Source organism: Babylonia areolata, chromosome 12, assembly GCF_041734735.1.
Source record: "Babylonia areolata isolate BAREFJ2019XMU chromosome 12, ASM4173473v1, whole genome shotgun sequence".
NCBI lineage: Eukaryota > Metazoa > Mollusca > Gastropoda > Neogastropoda > Buccinidae > Babylonia > Babylonia areolata.
In genome coordinates, this window is record NC_134887.1 from 22,607,424 (window position 1) to 22,633,783 (window position 26,360).

General features: G+C 44.9%; 2 protein-coding genes across 2 annotated transcripts in view; one reads left to right on the forward strand and one right to left on the reverse strand.

The window, feature by feature from the left end:
- Positions 1–20,658, reverse strand: part of LOC143288453 (A-kinase anchor protein 10, mitochondrial-like) — a 66,445-nt gene extending 45,787 nt beyond the window's left edge. Inside the window, exons 1-3 of the mRNA XM_076596954.1 lie at positions 20,501–20,658; positions 14,964–15,068; positions 13,988–14,083 (exon numbers count right to left, since the gene is read on the reverse strand). Coding sequence (XP_076453069.1) covers positions 13,988–14,083; positions 14,964–15,068; positions 20,501–20,525 — 226 coding nt within the window. The 5' untranslated portion in view covers positions 20,526–20,658. The remainder of the gene's footprint in view (positions 1–13,987; positions 14,084–14,963; positions 15,069–20,500) is intronic.
- Positions 20,659–20,717: 59 nt separating this feature from the next.
- LOC143288454 (uncharacterized) overlaps positions 20,718–26,360 on the forward strand; it is a 42,269-nt gene continuing 36,626 nt past the window's right edge. The window contains exon 1 of the mRNA XM_076596955.1: positions 20,718–20,858. The gene's annotated coding sequence lies outside the window, so the exon portion shown is untranslated. The remainder of the gene's footprint in view (positions 20,859–26,360) is intronic.

Genomic DNA, 26,360 nt, shown 5'->3' on the forward strand with positions numbered 1-26,360 from the left:
CAGAGGCAATGCCTCTTGAGCCATCATCCCTTAAACGATAGACATCCCTCAAGTAGAATTCAATGAAGGTAGCAGGGTTTTTTCCAGCAAGCAGCCTCCATGTCTCGTATCCATGCTGAGTGGGCAAGGACAAGGGAAGAGGACCATGCTCTGACTTCGTGAGCTCTGGCTGAGGTGCATGCGCTAAGGGGTCTGGTTTGAGTGGGTGAGCTGGCGACACCACTCGCCTGGGGCTCAGAGACAGGGTGTACTGTGTCACCTAAGGATATCGGTGCGGGCAAAGAAGACTGAGGCAGCTGTATTGTGGGAGAGGTCTGTGGACCACAGCTGTGCTGATAAATGTAGCGCAAAGAGAATCAGGTCAGTGTGTTGAATCCACACTTTATTGAGAGCCCTTCCAATCAAAGGAAGGAAAGGAAACATATACCCTATATGGTTGTCTCACTTGAGCGTGGTTGAGCGTCAATGCAAGGAGGTGCACATGTGGCTTGATCTGATGATTCCACATTGGTTGTGGGCCAATAGTGAAAGTGATATATATGTTTGAAGGAAACTGTGGCATGAGACAGAGGTAGCCCACCATGTTGGGCTTGCCTTAGGCGTGACAACCAGATCTGTAGAGCTCCTCCATGCGAGCTGACAGGTGATGGACGCTCCCCCCCCCACCCCCCACCCCACCCCCTGCCACTTTTCTGTCATTGCCAACAGCACTGGCATGTTGCCACGGAAGGCTTGGTGGCTTCTCTACCTGAGTGTGGCATGTTGGAGCAACCTTCAGAAAGTTGTTGGCAGTCAATGGCTGGGATGGATCAGGCTGTGGGAGTGCACTTCATGTGCCTCCAGGTCAATGAGTCTCTTTCCGTGGTGGAATTCCTAATGGAAGAGGGTTTCCATGAGGAAAATTTTCACTGAAGGTACTTTAGTGAGAAAGGGGACCAGATCCATGACAGGCCTCTGGCTCTGTGTGGTGCACACTAAGTCTGAGATAGAGCCAGGCGGGGGCAGTGAGAAAAGTGGCTTTAGATGTGTTGTACTGGCCATTTACATCAAATCACTGATCTGACATACGTTTACAGTATGGCCAACAGCAAAGTGAGAGCTGTATTATCAGTGTTTTCTAAACTGCAATGGGAAATCGTTTGCAGCTTAGTCTTTCATGAAGGACTATGTCTCTCACACAAGAAGTCAAGTTGCACTGGGACTTAGTACTGTAGCCTTGGGGCTAACTAGCCTTTGGGATCCGTCCAAATGGTGACAGTCCTAAGGCCCTCTTGATTGAGGGAGTGGGGATGCAACTTGGGCAAAACACTCTCTACTATAAGTTGTACAATCAAATTCCAGCCCAGACAGTCGGGACAGCAGTTGCCTCTTCCGCTGTTCTGATGGTCATTGTCGTACACGACTGATTACCATATACTGGTCCTAAGAGGACACCAATCAGCATGGGTAAATCAGGAAACAGCTGCTGTGTGCTTGAGGGATGAAGGTGTCCACCATGCAGGTTCTGCTGAAATGTTAGGAAGCCGGAAGGATGTGACGGGGTCTTGTGGGGCAACCATGTGTCTGAAAGACATGGCACTTGCTTCCAAAGTGACAACAAAGTCATCCTCTGACAGGCCCTTGACTGAAGACTGGGGCTCCATGATGGGATAGCCTGCCTAGGCTAGAAGCCCCTGGAAGTGTCTCATTGGAAAGACAGTGCTTGAGAAGGAATGCCTATCTGAACCACAGCAGTGGTTGTGTGTTGAGGCTGAAAGGGTCAGGCAGGGAAGACCAAGTGCAGAAAGTGCTTTCCAACGCCAATTGTTTGAGACGTTGATGATGGATCTCTGTTCAAACAAGGTGATGAGCCGAACTAACGCGCTTGAAAGCGGCATCTACCGTGCTGGTATGAGTGGGCGGAAAGGTACCCCCCTGTGGCTAATGAACGGTCGGTTGTGCTTTGTGAGACGCATCCATCCTCATCGATATGCCTTTCTCCCAAGTACAGAGGAAAACAATTATTACCCAGGCCTCCTGCTATTAGGGAGGAGTGGAAGAGATGGACTTAGGGTGATTGTCTCCTGCCCAGTGGGCAGTTTTTGGGCCTACTAAAACTTGGAAGGCAAAGACATACACCCCATCATGGGAGGGCCGGCTAGGATGTAGGGCCCGTGTGGAGCTGTTGTCACAACCACAGTGGTGCAAACCAAGGGTTGTTGTAGGCAAGGGGGGGAAGAAGGGATGCCTTTTAAGCTTGGAAGGAATGAAGGGCATGTGTGTCCAGAGTGGCACCCCAAAGTTGGACTGCCTCATCCCTCCTTGTACCAAGTTAGGGCATTTCTAGCCCTGTGGGTGAGGAGGGAGTGTGTGTAGGTCCCTTGGGGCCAGCTACAGCAGAGATGTGGATGTGGCCAGGAGCATATGTTCAAGCTTGCACAAGACAGATGTGTCTCTGTATGTAGTAGTCCTCCAAAATGGAGTGAGGAAGCTCTATACTAAGAAGTGACCAAATATGTACATAGGATGTTCATCGACTTCATTGAGGGAAGATATCATGGAATGTGACCATGCCTATAGATCAATGCATGAAAAAGAACACATGCACAAGCATATATGTAGCAAACATGGATATGCTCAAGTAAATGGGAATGTGAACTGAAAAAGAATGCAAAATGTCTAACTAACAGATATGTACATACACATGTAAAGATTGTGCCTGTATATAGATGCACAGTCCTGAGCCTCATGTACAAAGTGTTGAAAAAAATATGCGCATATACTGCTGAGATAGAAATTGCCAATGTATAGAGATGTAATGGTACCTGTTGATATGAAGAATGTATGAACATAACGCCGAAATGCACGCACATATGTATATATACCGAGATATGTGCAGGCATGGATTTGTGCATGGGCCCCCTTCTTTTTCTGTCTTTCTTTCTTTTTTTTTTCCTTCTTTTAATATCAATTATGTATTAATTTATTTATATATATATATATTTTTAAACATCATCAATAGTAACAAATGGAAATTTTCTTCCTAAAATTACGTTTAAATAACATACTTACCGTGACCCACCAGTGCAGACTCCAACAGGGGTCTGATTCCTGTCCTGTGCAAACTACTACCTGCCTATGCGGAGAAAACAAAAGTAGCTACGGCCGATAACCTCCCGTAGTAGGTTACCTCCCCATTGCATCCCTGACTAGCGCCCTCTTTTTATGGCAATTCACCGCAGCCAGCGCAACATGCAGGAAGAACAGAAGCGGGAGGAACGGGAGGGTCTTAAATTTGGGTCATGGTAAGTATGTTATTTAAACGTAATTTGGAAGAAAATTTCCTTTTAATTACACATACTTAACCGTGACCCACTAATGCAGAATGGCACCACAAGGTGGAGGGCTCAACTGTTCTATTGTCTGTGTGCTGCGATGGTCTGTTGTGCGACCACCGCAGTGGTGATGCCTCTTGAGCTGTCATCCCTTAGGCGAGAGACATCCCTCAAGTAGGATTTGTTGAATGTAGCAGGGTTTTTCCAGTAAGCAGCATCCATGATGTTTTGTAGCCTTGCTGAGTGGGCGAAGGCAAGGGAACAGGACCAAGCTCTGACTTTGTGAGTTCTGGCTGAGGGGGCTTCAAGTTTCAGCCCTGTGCCTGCAAATGTGCCTTTAATCGTACTGACTATCCATCGGGACAGAGATGTCTTGCTAATGTCATGAGAGTAATCCAGGTTCCAACTGATGAAGAGGCGTCGTTTGGATGACCGGAAGGGACGTGATCTTTTGAGGTAGACCCGCAGGGACCTGACGGGGCAGAGGAACCTGTCTTCATCATCAGGGGCCAGTACGGAGGAGAGCGGTTTGATGAAGAGAATGGGGGAGGGTGTGCCTGGGGTTTGATTTTTGGTGAGAAATTCGGGGAGGAATCTGAGGGAGACAGATCCATCTGACTCAAAGGCTACATCTTGTGTGATGCCGCTAAGGGTGTGTACTTCGCTACATCGTCTGCCTGAGGCAAGAGAAATGAGGAAGAGTGTTTTCATGGAGAGGAGTTTGAAGGGAGCTAGAGCCAAGGGTTCGAAGCGAGCCTTTCAGAGGTTTTGCAGAACAAGGAAAAGGTCCCAGGAAGGAGTCCTATGGGGTGTACACACCTCTTTGAGAAGCACCCCGAACGAGAACTCTGAGCAGAGGGTCATCTGAGAAAAAGGGCTCGCCTAGCTGGCGAAGGCTGGAGCTGATAGCGGCGCGATGGAGATGCACTGCAGAGGCGGAGAGGCCTCTGGTGGAGGCAATGAAGGCAAGAAAGTTCGCAAGATCCATGTCTGACGGGTGCATGGGATTGACTGAGCGGGATGTGCACCAGGAGAGCCAGCGGTTCCAGTGCACCGAGTAAACACTTTGAGTGCCTTTGCGATGGGACATGCAGACAAGTTCAGCCGTTTGGTCAGAGGCACCTAGTGTTGACAGAGATTCCCACACAGTAGCCAGGTTGAGTATGCCTGGGTTCCCGTGAGGCATGCCCGAGCAGGGCTGGACTAGAGACTGTCAGCCTATGTGGAGGTGGAGTGGGGGAACGTGAGAGACATGAAGCAGGTCGGGGAACCACAGCTGAGCTGGCCAGTGTGGTGCAATGAGGATCATTGCGGCGTGCTCTAGCCTTGCCTTTTTGAGGACTTTTCCCATGATGGGGAGTGGAGGGAAAGCGTATCCCAAAAGGTTTGACCAACTGATTGACGATGCGTCCACAGCCCAGGCCTGAGGGTCCGGGACTGGGGAGATGTATGTTGGAATGCGGAAGTTGAATCTCGTGGTGAAGAGATCCACATGTGGTTTGCGCCAATGGTCCCAGACTGGTTGGAGTGTTGACGGTGATAGGGTCCATTCTGTTTGGAGGACAGTGTGGGGTCTGCTGAGGTAGTCTGCAAGAATGTTCAGGTTGCCCGGGACATGTCGTGCAGTCAGATGGATGTTGTGCTCTTGACACCACAGGAGGACTGTCTCCATGTGCTGAGACAGCTGATGTGAGTGTGCCCCCCCCCTTGCTTGAGGTAGCACGCTACCGTCGTGTTGTCTGTGCACAGCATGACTGTCCTGTGTGAGGCATGGGGAAGGAACTGCTGGAGGGCTAGAAAGACTGCCTCTAGTTCCAGCCTGTTGATGTGCCACAACTGCTGTAGTGGTGTCCAGGTTCCCGACGCTGTATGATTGTCCATGTGGGCACCCCAGCCCGTAGTGGAGGCATCTGTGTTCAGTTCCGTGTCCGGGGCTGGACTGACAATCGGAACTCCCTCCGTGAGCCATCGCATGTCCATCCAGCGCTGAGTGGACTGTGCGAACCAAGTGGCTAGAGGTATTTGGCTGTCCCAAGCCTGTGAAGACTGGGACCACCTGGCCCTGAACTGTCGCTGGAATGGGCGTTTGTGTAGTCTCCCTAGGGGGACTAGCGCGGCTAGAGATTCCATGAGACCGAATAGAGAGGCAAGTTCCCTGGCAAAGGCTGAAGTTGCCTGTGATAGACGGGAGAGGAGGCTGTGGAGTCTGTGGAGGCAAGGCATGGCCGGGCATATGGTCATTGTGACCGTGTCGATCGCCATGCCGAGGAATTCAAACTGTTGAGTCGGTTCCAGCTCCGACTTCTCTGTGTTCATGAGAAACCCTTGTGAATGGCATTGTTGCAAGACAAGGCTGAGGTGTTCTTGGCAGAGGGCCTTGCTCTCCACCAGGATCAACTAGTCGTCTAGGTAGACCCTCAGACGTATGCCCTTGCTCCTGAGAGCTAGACATAGTTCCCTGACCACACGGGTGAAGACCCATGGGGCTGGTGCAAGACCGAATGGAAGGGCTCTGAACTGGAAGGACTTGCCTTCCCAGGAGAAGCGGAGCCACTTGCGGTCCCTGGGGTGAATCAGGACGTGGAAGTAGGCGTCCGTGAGATCTATGGAGACTGCCCAGTCTCCTTGCCTGATGGAGTCCCTGATTGATGCTGGGGTTTCCATGCGGAATGGTTTGTGCTGAAGGTATCTGTTTAGAGGGGACAGGTCTAGAACCAGCCTCCATCCACCAGATGCCTTGGGAACCACAAAGATGCGGCCGAAGAAGCCTGGTGAGAGGACAGAGGCTTCTTCTATGGCCTGTTTGCGTAGAAGAGAAAGAATTTCTTCCTGCAGGGCTGAGAGGGCTGCCCTGTCCTGTGGAGGAGGGAAGAGAGGAAGAGAAAGAGTGAGAGGTGCCTTGGAGGAGAGCCAAGACAGGCGGAACCCCGACCCTATCACCCTTAGTACCCACTCGCATGTGGGGAGAGACGACCATGCTGGTATATGCCTGGATAGGCTGCCTGCCAGCTGATGGTGTGCGAGTGGTGGGTGAAGGGCAGGGGTGAGTCACTGTGGGCTGGCTTGGTGTTGGCTGTTGGCCTGTGTTGTGGCTGAAATGTGTAAGGCTGTCGCCTATATGCCTTGGGTTGCGGTCTGACCTTGGATGGAGCTGTTGGATGTGGCCGTGGTCTGGTGGCGGTTGCAGTGCTCCGATGCATGTGCTGATGACGTCGCGGGGTGTACCGCAAGTGTGTGGGAGCATGTGAGGGGCCCACGCCCAAGGCGAGGTCCCTACTCAGTCAGTTCTGCATGGTTTTTAATGATGGCAGTGGGGATACCTTGACCGAAAAGGTATCCTTCAGTGGGGGCCAAGACCCTAAGGGAAGCTTGTTCCGGGAGAGACCGCACATAAGGGGAATGGGCAAGGAGAGCATCCCTTCTGGCCATGATAATGTTTACGTAGGCCTGTGACTGGAGAGTAGCGGAACGGTGAATGTGTTCAGCGATCAGGCGAATAAAAGGTCTAGGAATGGCGATGTCAATGCCGGGTGACTGGTCATTGGGAGGTTGTAGGAAGGACATGGTAAGGCCAGCAAGGAAGCTGTCCATGGCTGAAGTGGATTCCATGGATTTTCGAATGGTTTCTTCCAGATCCAAGAGAAATTTTTCTGGTACATGTAATGTTCTTTGAGTGGGCGCATTGTGAAAAGGAGGCGGAGGTCCTCCTGAGAAACAGGCAGGGAGCCTTGTGGGATAGGGCCCGGGGCTAGGATGGGTTGTTTGGAAGATGGGCGTGGAGTTGTCCCAAGGAATTTCCCTCGAGACAATGCAGAGGGGAAATAGGGAAGGGTGCCAGTGGGGGCATCTTGGGCATGTTTGCCCATAGCTTGCTGTAGAACACGCTGCAGGGCATCAACCACTATGGGTGACTGGGTAAGGGCCTGCTGAGGACCGCTGGGTGGTGGTTGGATGCCTAACAGTTCCATAGCCAGGCTTTTTTGAGATGTGTCAGTGTCATTAAGTAACTGAACCCGGTCAGGCGCATAGGAAGCAAGGAGGTCCACTGCTTCTAGGAAGGACAATGGCTGTAACTGTTGTGAAGTGAGATCTCCCGCATCAAAAATGTCCGCATCCGAGTCTGTATCATCCGTGGGGTAGTATGGATGATGGTCACTGTGGCCTCCATATGAGATGTGTGTGTCCGCAATGGCCGAAGAGTGGGGCTGCTGGGTAGTATCTGTAGGAGACTGAGGTGGGTGTGTGTCTGTAGAAGAGGGGTTGGTAGGAGGTGTGGTACCTGTGAGAAGGGTGAAGTCAGTGGGAGGAGAGGTTGTAGCACCAGGAAGGAGGGTGGTGCAAATTTGTTTCAGCATAGACAGTATAAGATGCTGATTGTCAGCAGGGACTTGTGTCTGAGCCCCCACTTGCTGGGTAAAAGGAGAGTCAAGTGGTGTGGCTGATGGAACAGCCGGCGCTGAGGGTGGAGAGACCATGCCTGGATCCGCGGTGTGGGTGAGGGGCAGTGGCGGTGCAGGGGAGGTAATGGCGGTGCTTACTGGCAGGGGTGCCGAAGCAGGGGTTGCCTCCCTTAAATATGAAATTCAGAGCGAGGGGAAGGGTGCACACGTGTGGGCATGTGTGTCCCCTAGTGGTCCACCTTCCTCCCTACCTAGAGGAAGGGCTTCCCTACCTGCAACAGTCGCTGTTGGACATAAGGTGGTCGGGGCATGCCGCGCGACGGGCGCGCGATCTGTGGCCGCGGCCTCCATCACGGACGTATGACATATCGGGGCCCGAGTGTGCTTAGTGGCTGACACAAGTCCGTGTTGGAATCCGTGAGAGGGAGCACACTCAGATGTTGAAGTTATGGGCATGGGGAAAGGGATAGAGGAGGGCAACTCAAGCACTGCCGACTGGCAGGGTCGAGAAAATGCGGATCGCGTTGAAAACCGAACGCGTATCGAGTGTCTGATAAGAAACGACACCACTGACATGGGAATCGTACCTCGAACCTTGAGATGCCACCGGAGTAGGCAGAGGAGGTGGTGGAGGAACGGAGTCGACCGGAGGGAGCAGAAGCAGTGGAGGAAGTGGAGGGTTCGACTTGGAGACAGGGCCACAGGTGGAGAGCCCAGAGTGACCGCCGGCCGATTGAGATCACGGATTAATTTTAGCTCTATCGCCCAATCAAGCCAAGTAATCTTGTGGCCTGTTATTAACCTCTTGACTGCGCTGTTGACGTATGGCGTACGTCATGAAATGTCGCTCACCTATGCTGTATTGACGTGCGCCATACGTCATGTTACAACGTTCTATGTTTCGAGTCCCGCATTACAGAAAATACAGTCTGCTAACCATTAAATTAGCTCCCCTGAGAGCTCTTTATCTCCTGAGTTCCATAAGCTGAAATTATTCATGGGATTGTCATATTTATGGCGAAAGTTTTGCAAGTTTGTATGAAGCTCAAGTTGTGTTTGCAAAGCCATGGCTGAATGCAGACAAACCCCAACACTTGCATTTGTATTGAAAGAATTCTTTCGCAATGCAAACAGTAGAGATGAAGATTGTGGACTGAATGAGATAGAACTGCATGAAGTTGATGCTGAAGACGCTGATTTTGACAGTGGAGGGGGGTGGGAGGTGGAGTTGCTTGACGAAACTGAATACAGACAAGCTCAGCTGATTCAAGATGCAGGTGGGTGTTTGTCAGTTTATTATTTGCTTTCTGTTTGTTTTAACAATGAATATGACTGCATTGTGTGTGTTTTGAATGTGTTAGTTGTGGTAATTAGCTTCGTCAGTCACTGATCAGTGTGTGTGAGTGAGAGAGAGTCAGTCACGTGGGTACTGTGTGTGACCATCACAGCCCAAGGGGGTGTGGCTTGCTGGCTGGCTCACTGTTGATGACAGCGTGTCGCTCGCCTAGAGCTTTCTGTGTGTTCGTTCCCGAGTGTGTATTGGTTTGTTGTTGTTGTTGTTATTATTGTTGTTGTTTTGTGTTTGTGTGTGTGTATGTGTGAGAGAGAGGGAGAGAGTGAGGGAATGGGGGGGGGGGGGGGGAGGAGATGTTTATAAAACTTAAATCAGAGAATGATATACAGAATTGTATGCCTAAATTACTTTGTAAATGCAACACTTGTAGAAGTGTGTGTGTGTATGTGTGTGTGTGTGTGTGTGTTGTCATTTTGTTTTGTATGAGAAAGAGAGAATGAAGGGGGTGTGGCATACCATGAACTAGTTTCAATGTGTGTGTGTTTTGGGGGTTTGGGCCAGGTGGGGAGGTGGGGTAGGTGTGTGTGTGTTTGTATTTCAGCTTCTGAAAACAATCAGAAATAAAATGGTACCATTTCATGATCTTTTTATATGTAAAAAAACAAAACAAAAAAACAAAAAAAAAAAAACAACACTCCAAAAAACCCAGCAGACTTAGTCTTTTATGCAATGTGTTTCAGGTATGCAGCATGATGATCATCATGATGTTCATCCTGGACCATCTGGAATTGACAACTTGCCACAAACCTACAGCTGAAGACCAGCAGCAGCAAGACCAACGGGCAGTAAACAAGCCTCCAGCAATTCTGGATTACAACAAAAACATGGACCATCATGACCAACAGCTGCAGTCCTACGATGCCACAAGGAAAACCCTGAAGTGGTACAAATAGCTGTGTGTGCATTTTCTACAAGCTGCCATGCTGAATGCACACATCCTCTACAAAAAAGCAGGCAACAGCAGTACACCCCTGGACTTCCAGAAGGATGTAATTAGTGCCATGATTTTTGGTGACCAAGACCAAGACACTGCTAGAGATGACCACACTGTTTGTCTTGTGTGGACGACACTTCATTGATGTCATCCCACATACCCCACAGAAGGCCTGGCCACAAAGGAGGTGCAGAGTCTGCTGGAAGAAAGGACAAAGAAAGGATGTGAGGTTCTACTGTCCAGACTGCCCCAGCAAACCAGCACTGTGTCTTGAAGACTGTTTCTGCAAGTACCACACACAGCATTTTTACTGGCGATAGATCCTGGGTGAGTACACCCTTTTCATTCTTTGTGTGGACTGTGTTGGAGTCTTATGCACCTGGACACTGTTGCTCAGCCTTGACAGTGTGTGTGGTTGATCACAACAGTCACAAGAAAGACTGGTTCATAACCTGGTTGATATTGTAGCACCTACATGATGAAATGACAGTCCCAATTTTTGTATTAATGCATTTTATGGAATGTTTCTGTCAGATTGACTCATTATTTGAACATGTGAGTATTAAAAACAAAATCTTGGTTCATTTTTCTTTCATTTGATATATACTTTTATGCACTTATTTTCAGTAGTTTTTGAAATATAAGCAAATTAAAATAATTGGCGTGTTTTTCTTGTTTTTCTGAAAATTTTCTCAGCATAGGCTATAGCAAAACGTACTAGCAGTGAAGGGGTTAATCATGATCGCATGCAAAAAGACAGCGACAAAGAATCAATTGACAAAGAATCAACAGACAGTAAATTACAAAAAAACTTAGCCGTATGTAGAGCACAGGAGCAGGAGTCATGATGGCTGCCGGAAAAAGAGGGCACTAGTCAGGGATGCAATGGGGAAGTAACCTACAACGGCCGTAGCTACTTTCCTTTTCTCCGCATAGACGGATAGTAGTTTGCACAGGACAGGAATCAGACCCCTGCCGGAATCTGAACTGGTGGGTCACGGTTAAGTATGTGTAATTAAATGTGTTATTGTTTCTGCTTTATTTCATTGTTATTGCGTTTGTCAAGAAAAGAATGGTAAGTGGATTGGTTCCTTGCAGAGCAATATATGTCTGCAATTGCTGGGGGGTGAAGAGCCCAAAAATTTGAGTGGCACATAGCCTGAGAAACAGAGGAAGGAAAATACAGGTTGTCAGTAGCTGATAGCAGCTGCTGCATAAAGCCCTCAGGTGGGCAGCAAGGTCCTATGAGAATGCTAATGAACATCGCTAGTGGTCAGTAAAGGGGGCTGGAGTGACTTGCTGTGAAAGCGCAAGGGAAGTAACTGCGTTGCCTACTGCCAAAGTTTCGGTCACCACTGGACGCGAGACGGTTGAGGGCATGCCACGTGACGGAGCCGCAATCTGTGACCGCGGACGTCATGTAACGTAGACAGTATGAGATGCTGATTGTCAGTTGGGGCTTGTGCCTGAGCCACCACTGGTTGGGCAACAACAGAGTCTAGCAGTGTGGCAGAGGGAACTGCCACCGCCGAGGTTGGAGGGACCGTGCATGCACCCATGGTGTAGGCGAGGGGCAATGTCGGTGCAAGGGAGGTAACCGCGGCGCTCGCTTGCGGGGGTGCTGAAGCAGGGGTTGCTTCCCTTGAATTTGAAAATCAGAGCGAGGGGGAGGGTGTACTCATGTGTGTGTATGTGTCCCCTAGTGGGTCACCTTCCTCCCTTCCTAGAGGGAGGGCTTCCCTACCCGAAACAGTCGCAGTTTGGACTCGAGACGTTCGGGGCATGCTGCGTGAGTGGCACGCGATCTGTGACTGTGGCCTTGCTCACGGATGTATGAGATATATATATGCCGGTCCAAGTGTGCTAAGTGGAGGACGTTAAGTCCGTGTTGGATTACCTGAGAGGGAGCACACTCGTTCCTTGAAATTGTGGGCATGGGGAAAGAGATAGAGGAGGGCAACTCACACACTGCCGACTGGCAAGGGCGAGAAAACGCGATGCACGATGAGACAGATCGCGGATCGATTGAATGAAGAGAAATGACACCACTGACCTGAATATGATGAGAGAAACCCTGAGAAGCCACCAGAGGAGGCGTAGGAGGTGGTGGAGGTATGGAGTCGACCAGAGGAAGCGGAGGCAGCGGAGGAGGTGGAGGGTTAGCGTTGTAGACAGAGCCTGAGGTTGAGGGCCCAGTGTCAGATCATATCGTGTCGATATGAAGGCCCTTAGGCCTGTAAGGCCTTTTGACTATTGGAAATGGGGGGAAGTGAGAGCCCCCATAATTGTATTGAGAGATTTTTATAATCTAATAGTGCGCAAGGCTTATTAATGACACAAGGCTCAATTTCTGCCCCAAATACTGTTCCTGTACCTGTACCTGTAGGTAGAGGGTCCTTGCGATCAAGATTGTGCCATAATTTTAGCTTGACTGGCCAAACGAGCTAAGTAAGTTTGTGACCTGAAACAAGTCTGCATCAGATACAAAACATGAGTGTCAAAGAATCAATACAGATAGTAAATTACAAAAAAACTTAGCCGTATGAAGAGCACAGGATCAGGAGTCAAGATGGCTGCCGGAAAAAGAGGGCACTAGTCAGGGATGCACAGGGGAGGTAACCTACTTCAGGAGGTTATCAGCCGCACCTACTTTCATTTTCTCGCGCGTGCATGCACGTGTTTCTCTATGTGTGTGTCACTGTGTGTGTATGCGTGCATGAGCAGGCGTGCATGCGCACGCGTGTATGTGTGTGTGCGTGCGTGCTTTCATGTGAGTTCATGTGAAAGTACGTGCATGATAGGTTGTACCTAGTCACTGTCTTATTTAGCTTAAAACACATGACAATGGTTGTTATAAATGTGCAGTATGTAGGATGAATGTGCAATATATGAATGTGCAGTATGTAGGATGAATGTGCAATATAAAGGATGAACGTTCAATAATAATAATAATAAAGTGCATTTTAAGATGCTTATCCCTTGCACAGCTCTAAGCGCCATTACAATTTCTTAAGAAGGCAAGAATATTTACACTTATCCACAAAACTATGCTCATCCACACACAAGTATATCTATCTACACTTATCAACAAAAAAGTATGCATATATATATATATATATATATAACACATTAAAAGGTTTCAGTACTTAAAACCTATGGCGTAGGTTACACCTGGTGTTAATTTATTCAGTCAAATGGAGTTTGAAAAGGTGTGTCTTAAGCCCAGCCTTAAAGGCTGACAATGTGGGAGCCTTTCTAAGTGTCTGAGAGAGTGCATTATAATATGCCTGATGTTAACATTCATTTAAATATATTTCTGTTAACAATTACGTGTGATAATCATTAATTACAATTATTTTGAAGCTAATATGTGAAATGCTTTTAATTGAAAACATATGTTTATTACTCCTGTTTAATCAAGTAATGTTTAATCTATGTGTGCGTACTGATTGTCTGGTTGTGTTTTGCCGCACCTAATGAAATTTACCTTGTTAGATAATTAAGTTATTCTTATCTTAATTATAATCAGTGTACAATATAGTATGTTATGCTCACAATCATATTCAAAACATGTTTATTATTTCTTTTCTTTTTTTAAATATTGCCTGCAATGTATGGAACATGTGGAATGAAAGTACAAAACGGTGTATGTGATATCTTTACATCTGTGTCTTTGTTATAATCCTAATAACTGTTGTTGTTTTTACAGTGATAGTCTCCATGTTTTTTTCTTGTCTATGTTGTGATAATGCACCTGACCAAATTTCTTTAATTGGAGATAATAAAGTTATTCTTATCTTATCTTATCTTATGTAGGTCCTGCGGAGTGGAAAGTAGAATAGCAGAGACACGCAACTTTTTATCTAATTCTCGCTTCAATGGGGAACCAATGTAGAGTGCAGAGGTGAGAAGAAATGTCTGCAAGAACAGCAATGTGTGATTCCAACATGTTCCATGTTAAGATTTAATCAGCAAATAATCTAACCTTCACTTTTGTGGAGAATGTTGAGAGTTTCCTCAGACAGGATCAGCTTGGGTGGGTTGCCCAACCCACTGGGATTCAGCATGCTACTGGGTACCCCTGGTCAACATGGACAATAACAATCAACAATGCATGTGTAACAAAAATAAAACCAACAACTAAATCACACACACACACACACACACACACACACACACACACACACACACACACACAAGCACTCTATACAAGGATACCCACACTCACACATGCACACAATAATTTTCTCAAATTCTCACACAGGCATGCACATACACACTCATATATCCACACTTTCAAACATGCATGCACATACACACTCATACGCCCTCACTCTTACATGCACCCACATACATACTCATATTACACCACTATCAGTCTCACACAGGCAAGTGTCTCACACTCAGATCCACATTCTCACACACCAGCCGTTTTTTCTCTCTGTCTTTCTGAAAATCTTACAATCACCAAAACAAAACAAACTCTAACAACAGATATCATAAATATAATGTAACAGTAAACACCAATCAAGTCCACACACAGAATGTGCATGACTGTTTATTATACAGGCACTGGTGTATATTTGCTCTGTGTGTGTGTGTGTGTGTGTGTGTGTGTGTGTACGCATGCACACATGTGAGTGTGAATGTGTGCTTGTGTGTAAGCATCAATGTATAAACACACATAAAAAGGAAACAATTTGAACACAGACTGAACCAACTGCTTTGCACAGAAACTCTATTCATCAAAGGATGACAGGGTTTCAGGGAATGACAGGTTTCAAACAGCCTGGTCAGAAGATGAGGATCAGACATGAGTACTGATTCAATTCTGTCAAAATAAAACAACTTCAAGCTTCAGTATGTTGATCAGTTACCAGTCTGAAGTGACATGGTCAAAAGCAATGAGAACGGGGCCCATCAAAACAATTTTGGCCATGGGTGAAGTTGTGCTGTATTACCAATGTCCCCATTGGCAGAGTCTGGTGACTGTGGGTTGCTGCAGGCAGAGGGAGATCTCTTCAAGGAAGAATCCTTCCCTGATGGACTGACTGCCTTCTGCTTGTCTGACATCAGAAAAGCCAAGATTTAAATATAAATAGATCTGATTGAATATTCCAGTTGACTCGTTCACACAGCTTTTAAATGCACAGTATGCAATACAAAGATGGCAAGCGATAAGTATTAATAACAAACAAAACAAAAAACTCCCTCCACCTTCCCTACCACCCCCATGCCTTCTCAGTTCTCTTCCCAAACAAAAATGTTGATGTCAACAATATCAGTTCTTCTTCTTCTTTGTTTGTGGGCTGCAACTCCCATGTTCACTTGTTTGCACATGAGTCGGCTTTTATGTGCATGACCGTTTTTACCCCACCACATAGGCAGCCATACTCCATTTTCAGGGGGGTGTATGCTGGGTATGTTCTTGTTTCCATAACCCACCAAACGCTGACATAGATTACTGGATCTTTAATGTGCATATCTGATCTGCTTGCGTATACACACGAAAAATCTCCAACCTTACCCACCAGGCACTGTTAACGAGATTCGAACCCGGGACCCTCAGATTGAAAGTCCAGCGCTTTAACCACTCGGCTATAATGCCCGTCAACAATATCAATAAAAACAAGTTCTGCACACAACTTCACTACATTGTCGTGCCTGTGAGAAGAATGAACATGACAAAACAGAAGATTCAACAGCAACAACAATAATGTTAGTAATAAAAGTATTTTTTTAAAAAGGGTGGGGTGAGGGGGGGGGGGGGGGGGGGGGGGGGCGGTAGGCATTCTGTTTCCATACTGCCAGTCAGCTCAAGGTACTTGCAAAATGTGTAAAACGTTTTGCACTTTCAGAGCACAGCAACATGGAAGAAAAAGCGCACAACAGCATGATGAATAGGCACACACTAAGCAGTATTCAAATATATGCTAGCTTATACACACTCATGACCACACACACAAACTAATCACTGTCAGATTACTAACTTGGAGTTGCAACTCATACATGCGCTCTCTCTCTCTCTCTCTCTCACACACAGTCACACACACACACACACACACTCACACAAACACACACACACACACTAATACGGCTTGTTAACAATAAATACAATGAGCCAAACCCATTTTGTGAAGTTTGATCATTCTGCTGCCACTCTTTCCCCGCATCCTCTGGAGAAAGAAAATGGCTGACACAGAAGACCATTTTAGCCATAAGCCTGAATGTCTTGAACTCTTTAACATCTTACATTTTTTAGTTTTCAGTCATCATGTTATGGAGTATATCGCAACAGTTCATGTATAGACTAACACACAGAAGCAGTCACACTACTTTCACACACACACACACACACACACACACTCACATACACACACACACACACACACTGCATTTGCTAAAGACGCTGCAAAGCATTGATTGTAAGGCTTATAAACTCGCTCTAGGGTTGCCCATTCTTACATCAAATTTAGGGACTTACAAAGAAGCAGGTGTTTTACCTCTTAATGAACAAAGGAAAGCTTCAGCTGCAAAATTCGTTATCAAATCTTTCGCATATGAAACATTTTCAAAAGAAGAAGCTAATTTGAGTTCACAAAAAGATTTTGCTAAAAGAGCTAAGACGATACAGTCTGACATCCATTAATACATTTGCATCAGATATCATTAGTGCTACGGAATCAAAAGACAAGCAAATTGCAAAAGTACCTACTTTTTCACCAGTCCCTGAATGGGAGCAGTGTAAAACTACCTTTGACATGGATTATACAGATTTATCCAAGAACCAGTCACCATTTTTGTTAAAACCTGAAGTGCTCTCACATATAGAAAATCAATATTCAAATTATCTAAAAATATACACAGACGGATCTGTTCTAGAAGATGGTAATTCAGGAGCGGCTTTTGTAATTCCTTCATTTAGAATAGAAAAATTATACTATATTGGTAGACAATATCCATTTTCACAGCTGAACTTATAGCCATACTTATGGCCTTAAATTATATTTCAGACATTCCGAAAACTGTAAGTGAAATTTTATTATGTGTAGACTCAAAGTCAGTATTACAAGCTATAGAATCTCCAAATTCAAAGAAGCAAACTGAGATGACAATGGAAATAAAACATATTATTCACCAACTGACAAAACAGGGCATTAAAATAACTTTCTGTTGGGTACCTTCGCACTGTGGAATATCTTCAAATGAGTGGGTAGACCAAGCAGCTAGAAGAGCAGCACGTAATTTCGAAGGCGCAATACAACTTGACATCCAAATAGATCTACATGAATGCATTAGCTGTATAGAAAATTTATCTAGAAATTGATTTAAGAAATTACTTATAGATTCAAATAATCAATATTACCAATGTTGTGTAAACACAAAGAATGCAGCTAATCCCAAACATTTTCTAAATTCGACACCAGCAGCACATTCAAGACAAATTACAAGTCTAATGTATAGACTTCGTTTAAATGCCTTTCGTACAAAATTTTCTAAAAATATAAAATGTATATGCGGTAAGCAAATAACTGTAAGCCATCTACTCATTCATTGTCCGAGCATAAGACAGTTACTTCCAAAAGATGTAGTTGATGACTTTTCTTCCAATATTTCATTAGCCACTGAAAAGATTTTGAATGATTATTCATTGCTTAGAATGTTTTCAGAAATTTTAAACTCCAGTTCAGTTGGTATCCTCCTTTGATGTATTATATTTAATACTGTTATTTATATTTACATTGTTGTAGGTTAATACTTGATATGCATATATACATATTCTCCTTCCCATGACAACTCATTCAATACACACCACAACCTCTTTAGACTTTTTCTTATAATATACTTTTCCTCTGATACATAACATGAACTTTTTTTCTTCTTTTTTTAACACTAATAATCACATGCATTACCTTTCCTTTATACACTACTTTACTCCTTTCCGTCTAAAAACACTTATAATGAATAGACGTTAAACTGAAACACACACACACACACACACACTCAGCATATATGTGCACAAAACACATTATGAAATGTCATGAAACATATTTATTCACTTGTGAAATTAACAAAAATATTAATAATAACAAAAAGAAAAATATTAATAAAAAAAAAAAAAACCTCTCCCAAAAAACACACAAAAATTCAGGTCTACAAGTATCTTTTAAATTTGATCAGTAAAAATGATACATATTTTTTAAGTCAATAACTTGTTTCCCATAATGAGGCTTTTAGGTGCAAACACATAATCCTCCTTGAATTAAGTGGACTTGCAGTAGGGGGAGTGAAGGCCAGTCAGGGTTAGGGCCCCCCACCTGAGGGTTCACTACCACAGTGGGATCACTGAATTAGCTTCACTGACAAAGACATGGATGTGACACAACTTTATACTTGCCCCTAAGTGGGGTCGTCAACAAGGTGTCAACTGTCCTGATTCTTGTACCTCACTAGAGTCATAAGCTGTCCCACCTGAATCTGACGGATGACTGGGACTGAACCCAGACTCATGGAATTGCTGAAGTTGACTTTTGATTGCTGGGGCTTCATAGCGATGGCCACACTGGGAACAGCCAAGCCTGATCCACCCATACCCACCTACCTCCTCAAGGATGCCAAGATGCAGTCCAGAAATTCCCTAGCAGTTCAGCACATGACTGGAAGAGAGGGCCTATGAGCTGACAATCTGCTCTCTGCTGCCTATCTCAGTACTGCGCTGGTTGCCACTGCACGCCTAAGGTGCAGTAGACCAACCATAGAAAAGATTAACTCCAGTCCTACCCAAATAATGGACACACTGGAGTCCCAACTGATTCTGTTTTGTTCATGGACTGCAAATCCCACATTCAACTGTATGTACACAAGTGAGTGTGCTTAGATGTCGATCTTGTTCGCTTTTATGTGTGTAGTGCTGGGCCTGTGTACATTTGTTTGTGCTTTCATATCTGTGAAACTGCATATCTGTTGCATATATATACTTAAATATACATACTGTTGTGCTATCTGTTGTGCATGTGTTTGTTTGAGTGTCTGTGTGTATGTGTATGTGTGAATCACTGCATGTGTGTGTGCATGTGTGTAGATTATGCTGCTGGTCAAGCATCTGCTTGGCAGATGTGGTATAGTATATATGGATTTGTCAGACTCAAAATGCGGTGACGCCTTCTTGAGTAACTGAACTGAACCCATGCCACAAGTGGGCTTTTACATGTATGACAGTTTATACCCTTCTATGTAAACAGTCATACTTCATTTGGGGGGGTAGGCCAATGAATAAGTAGCATGACAACATTCTAATAACTCTTTAATTTTGGATGCCCAGCTGCTTTCTCTCTCACTTGCATTTCAAAGACCTGTATACAGTACCTGAATGCAACCAAAGTATGTAATGGACATCTTGTGAATGGAACACTAATCTGGCTTGTTATCCCTGAGTGCCGAATGTAGATAAAGGCCCTTCTACTATAAATACAAAACTTCATATTAGACAACTTTCAATGACTCAAATGGAAAAGACTAGGCAACTGAATGCTGTCAAGTAGCTGTTTTAGTCTTTCATTTAAGCTGTCTTAGTCTTTCATTTACACTGTCTTTTACATATCAATTTGAGCCAGCTAAAACTGGTAGGAGTCCAAACTGGAGTTTACTACATGCATAAATTAGTGCCACAGTTGCTGTGTTGGGGAGTTCTTCACTAATCTTTGTCCTGTTATTAAATGTCAGCGAAAAGTTGTGTCGTTCTTGTTTTCTGCATTTACTTTGTTATACCATTTCAATTCTCAAGCATTTGGCCTTTCTTTAAAATGTATTGCTTTTTTTTCCTTTTGCCAAAAGAACTTTACAACCATAGAGTACATTGTATTATGATCACTTGCAACTTGGGGGAGCATGAGCCTGAATTAAAGTTGTGCATGTTTGAATGACATATTTAATGTTTAACTATTCTTCCGTAAAATCTTCAGTAGCACCATTCAGGGGTGATGAGGGGGACTGGAAGGTTACATTTCTTTTTTTCATTACTAATTATAAATGAAAATCACCTTTTTTATGAATATTGTTTTTAAAGCTACTTTTTAGTTTTATTGCACTGCGAAAGTGCTAATATTATGAAGAACATAAGAAAAAGTGTATCACATCATATGTCATACTCAACAAATATTGGTACCTTATGTTACAAGAGTGCTTATGTTTAATAATCATAATCAAGTCTGCCAGGAACTGAGATCGGTGAGAACGGGGAATAAAGGGGGTGGGGCTTGAGATGTACCAGTAACTAACGATATCAGGAGTGAAGCTTGACAATGACTTTACCATCATAACGAGAACAATTATGCGTTGTCGCATGTTTTTCATATGCTCAGGGATGTGAGTGTGTGTATAATCTATCGCGCAAATTCACAACAATGATCTTTCACTGGCACTTCCCTATCTAACCTCCAGTCATCGAACTTGAGAGAAACGCCTCCCTATCTTTCAAAGAAAATGACACATCATTCACCTTGTTTTTTCTTGAACAGAGGCATGGTGCACTTCCTACATATATGTTTTATTTGGAACTGCTGAATGAAGCATGCATTGTTTCTTGTCGCAGGCTCTCTGGCGCAAGTGTGGTTTTGTTTTCACTTTTACACTGAGCACAATAACCCGGACGCAGCCATGTTGCTTTCCCATGAACCACTGACAACTTCCGATTTTCCAGCTTCCTCAGTCTCTGGATCTGGTGTGGAGAGAGCACTTGATCGTTGGACGGACTTGGTGCGTGGTTGGACAAGCGGAGTTCAGCCACAGACAGCATGATTGTTGCAAAGGGGCCCTGACACCTTTGTGACGCTTCTCGGAGATTCTTCCTGTTCCAGGTAATCAGTGTGACAAAACTTTTCTTTGGGAGAAATCAAACCAGTGAAAACGAGTGTGTTTTCCGTTTCGGCAAAATGTGTTTGATCAACACGCCAGAGTTGTGTTATGTGTCGTTTGGGTGGACGTAGGAGATGGTGGAGGGTAGAGCGGAAAGGGTGAACTTAACAGCTGAATCGGAACAAAATTATTGCACAATTTCACAATGAAAGGACTAGTGCAAATGCCCATTCAACTGATCCGCCGACCAGTATTAGAATCTGAGGTTTGGAAATTTCTGAAAATGTACGATGTAGAATCAGAAATAGGTGGTCTGACGCTGTTGTTATCAGTACAGTGTTCTAGATTCGACCAGAGAGGAAAGAGAGCACCAATCTCATTATAGCTGTTCGAATTTGGAGATCTTTTTAATTCTTAGGCACAGTGGTGGTGGTGGTTTTCCTGTTGTTGTTTTGTTTTTTTCCAAATCACAATTCACATAGCTGCATTATAAGTACACAGTTTACAAATTAAATCAAGTTATGTTTATACATGCTTCATTCTTCTCTTCCTTTTCTTTGTTGTTGGGCTGCAACTCCCACGTTCACTCCTATACATGTACACGAGTGGGCTTTTACACTAATGGCCATTCGATCCATGTAAGCAGCCATACTCTGTTTTCAGGGGTGTGCATGCTGGGTATGTTCTTTTTTCCATAACCCACCGAATGCTGACATGGATTACAGGATCTTTAACATGAGTATTCGATCTTCTGCTTGTGTATACACATGAAGGGGGTTCAGGCACAGGCAGTTCTGCACATACGTGGAGATTGGAAAAATCTCCACCCTTTACCCACTAGGCACCGTTACCGAGAATTGAACCCGGGACCCTCAGATTGAAAGTCCAATGTTTTAACCACTTGGTTATTTATTTATTACACCCGTCAGGCTTCATTTTAATTAGGCACATACACAAAAAAGAGTTATTGTTATTTTTGCTTGCCATCTCTCTCTGTCAGTCTGTGTCATATAGTATGACATTGTGTGTAACACATACACAGAAATGCACACACGCACACACATATATATGTATGCATTTGTTTTCTTTGGAATTGTAATTGAAATCAGAACAAAAATATGCACTTCTGTAAAATAATTAGATATTTGCCGTTTTATAAATAAAGAATTAGGTGCAAACAGATCACCACTGTTACTCCCTCCACACCCAACCACTCCCCCCTGCATGTGCCAATTTTCCCAACTGCAATCTAGTATTGAATGCATGCGTCTAAAATCTGCTTGGTTTTCTGACAGCAAGTTATTACTGTCAATAAAGATGGACAGTCTGTCATTCAAAATCAATGTAAACAATTTCCCAACACAACAAAGTTATACCTTTGCAGCTGTTGCAATCATTTTTGTCACCCTTCCCTTTATAGAATGGCAAAATTAGCCCGACCACCCACTCTTCTGGCACAGTACCATTATCCACAACTTTGTTGAACAGCTTACAGAGACACTTGGCCAACAAAGGAACAATATTTAATATATATATTCATTCATAATGGAATCACTACTGGCAGCATTACCGTTTTTCAATTTTTTACAGCTTTGTCAGCTTCTTCCTCAGTTATAGGCGAATTTAAGTTTTCTCGACATGAATTCAGTTCAGTAACTTCTTCTTGCATTGAACTGAATTCTGTATTGTCAGTGTCAACATTTAGAGACTGAAAGTGATTGAAAAGCTCATCAAGACTAACTGAACAAAGAGTAGTCTTTCTTCCTTTCACTTTTCTCCATTACTTCCTTGGTTTACTTTTCTTGTGCCATTTATATTTTGCCTCTCTCTCTCTGTGACTTCCTAAATGCGTTCTTATATTCTTTGCTCTTTAAAGCAAATAATTGTCAATTACGTATTAGCATAGATAGTGTCAGACCTTTTTGCTTTAAAGTATTTTGCCCTTTTTTCTTTGCACACACCATTAAACCATGGTTGATGATTGTGCTTTCTGACATTGTTAAGAGTATAATTCCCACGAACTACACCAAACATGCTTTTTGCCATACTGCCCGGGACATGCAGGAGTTAAGGGAAATGAGCGAGCTGACAGACTTGCTGGTAACGCAACACCAACAAGCGGCCTACATCTTGGAAAATCGGAAATCCTCAGAAAAGTCAAAGAATATCATAAAAACAGGTACAAGGCCATCACACCATCGATCGCCTCAAAGAAATAAAAGCAGAGAGAGGGAGCGGCCGTAAGTTTAACATGAAAGGTAGAGCACGATGCTTTTGCAAATCAAACAAATATCGGCATCATTTCCAAACCAACATTGCGCAAATTTCTTCAAAATGGAACAGAGTCTCTGTGGGTTTTTCCAAATACAATAGACTGCGCAACACACTAGACGCCACGTTCTTGGCATCAGAGATCTTTTCCCATCCCTCTTGCGGCCAATCAGTGGCAGCCTCTGTGCATGTGTGTATGTGTGTATGTGTGGGTCTGTGTTTTTGAGTGCGTTTGTGCATGCGTGAGAGTGTAAGTGTACACAAGTGTCAGGAGAGTTCTGTGCATGTGTGTGTGTGAGGGGGAGGTGGGGATGCGGGGAGGTGGGGTAGAGGATGAGGTATGTGAGTGTATGCATGCCTACACTGTGGGAGCAACAGGATATTGGAATGTATATATATATATCTTTGTATATATGTGTGTGGGGTTGGGGGTGGGAGATATGGGCGTGTGTGTGTGTGCTTGTACAAGTAAGCGTTCATCTGTGTGTGTGTGTGTGTGTTTGTGTGTGTGTGTGTGTGTGTGTGTGCCATGGAAGCTGCGATACATAGACTAGAAATGAGTGTGTGGAGGAGGGGGGTAAAGGAGGTGCAGGGTAATGTGTGTGGTGTGTGTGTGTTGGAGCTCATGTACGTTTATATATGTATTTGACTGTGCTTTCATATCTGTGAAAATGTTTGGTGCATATATCATATGTTATGCATGTGTGGGTGTATGTGTGAATGTGTGTCTTCATGTTTTACATTTATTTGTTTATTTATCATCATGGTTGTCTTATTTATTTATTTATTATTATTATTATTATTATTTTATTATTATTATCATTACTACTACCCTTTTTTTTTATATCATAATTTTTTTATTTATTTTTATTTATGTAAGCTTATCTATTATTTATTCACTTTTTTTTTTCTCAAGGCCTGACTAAGCGCGTTGGGTTATGCTGCTGGTCAGGCATCTGCTTGGCAGATGTGGTGTAGCGTATATGGATTTGTCCGAACGCAGTGACGCCTCCTTGAGCTACTGAAACTGAAACTGAAACTGCCGAATCAACAAGGACAGAACAAATATACTTATTTATATTACTTATGGAAATATTGTCTTGATCCAACATATTATTCAAAGCATTAATGTCATATTTTGCTAATTGTTATTGATATAGGGTGCACTTTTCATTATCCCACCTTTGAATTCTTTCAGTGAACACTGAAAGGACTATATACAGGCGATTCTGTACTACACTGTTGATCAATAATATCAACATAACTCCTTTTACTAGATTTTGCTTCATCTGAATGATCAACACACACATTATTCTCACTGTTTCCCTGTCTAATTGATAGACACAAAGGTCAATGGATATCAGATAACATGGTATCAAATATATCAACTTTAAAATCTTGCACTCGATCCATCAGAATTGATGAACCAATCATATAGTAAGTTATGGGTCCTAGAAGCTGCTAGCATGCGGCAGCGCTCAACCCCCGGGCAACGGCTTTGACAGGCTGGCTAAACTAGGTGAGGGTAGCCGACGGGTCTCAAACCCTCGGTGAGTTAGGGCTTGTCTACCCAAGCATGTGAAGACTGGATCCAGCGGACTCTGCAGAAGAAACCTTCATGGTTAAACGGAGAGGAAGGCAGTTGCAGCAGAGCACTGTGGAGTGCTGAGGGCAGGATGAGGCACATAGGACATCCTGGTCATCCACTGCATCTGTTTCCATCTCCAGTCATCTTGACCTCGTCTTGCCACTGGATACAGACGGTCTCGGACAAGAGAGTGAGGTCAACGGTGCGCAACTCCTCCTCACTATAAACAAAGTCATCGCGCAAGTCATCAGTCATCCTTCATCCCATACCATAATTTTCCCCAAGCCCTGTGGCGACAGGTGAGCGACGAAGCGACAGGTGTGGGTACACCGGCAGTCGTAGCCGCGGACCTGCACACAGGTGGCTCAGGCGATAGGGTCGTTTTTCACCGACTAGAGCAGTGGTGGAGATCAGCAGCCCCCTGAGCGACTGAGCAGCCTTCTTCAGGACAGCACTGCTCACCTCCATGGCATGAGGAAGGGGCTAGAAAAGGTGCCCTAAACATTGCCTGCTCCACACAACCCTAGTCAGCATACCGTGGCTGACGGGGACCCTACTCAAGCGGTCGACACACAAAGGAAAGAAAGAAGAAAACAAGGAGCACCCCATTGACCATTGCCACATGGAATGTGCATACGCTTCTGGACAGAGGCGACTCAGACAGACCACAGAGACGTACAACACTCATTGCAAGTGAACTAGCCAGGTACAACATCGACATCGCTGCCTTAAGTGAGACCAGACTGGCAGAAGAAGGTGAACTCTGTGAGCGAGGCGCAGGCTACACCTTCTTTTGGAGTGGTCGCGGACCTGAGGAGAGACGAGAGGCTGGAGTTGGCTTTGCAGTGAAGACAACCCTTGTTGGCAAGCTGGCTGGCCCCCCGAAAGGAGTGAACAATCGCCTGATGACGATGAAACTCCCTTTTTGCAACGGGAAGAAGTTTACCACCATTGTCAGCGCCAACACGCCCACCATGACCAACCCAGATGAGATCAAGGTCAAGTTCTACGAGGACCTGAACGCTGTCATCACCACTGTTCCCAACGCAGACAAGCTCATCATTCTTGGTGACTTTAACGCGAGAGTTGGCTGTGACAGCACCTCCTAGGAAGGCGTGATTGGGAAGCATGGGGTTGGTAACTGTAACAGCAATGGTCAGCTACTTCTCCAGACATGTGCCGAGCACGACCTTCTTATCACAAACACCGTCTTCTGCCTCCCTACCTGTAACAGGATGTCATGGATGCATCCTCGCTCTGGGCATTGGCATCTCATCGACTTTGTCATCATCAGGAAGAGGGACAGGCAGGATGTACGAGTCACGAGGGCCATGTGTGGCGCCGAGTGCTGGACAGACCACCGCCTTATCATCTCCAAACTCAGCCTCTGCATCCAGCCCAAGAGACGGCCTCAGGGCATGAAAGCACCCAAACGCCTGAATGTCAACAAGCCGGAGCTAGGCAACATCAAGCAGAGCTTTACTGACACCCTGGAGGAACGCCTTGAGTCCACCGTGCTGGACAACCAGAATGTGGAGGCAGCATGGGGCGCACTGCATGAGACGGTGTACAACACTGCCATGGAGTGCCTGGGGCCTTCTGCCAGGAAGCACAAAGACTGGTTTGATGAGAACTGCACTGAGAT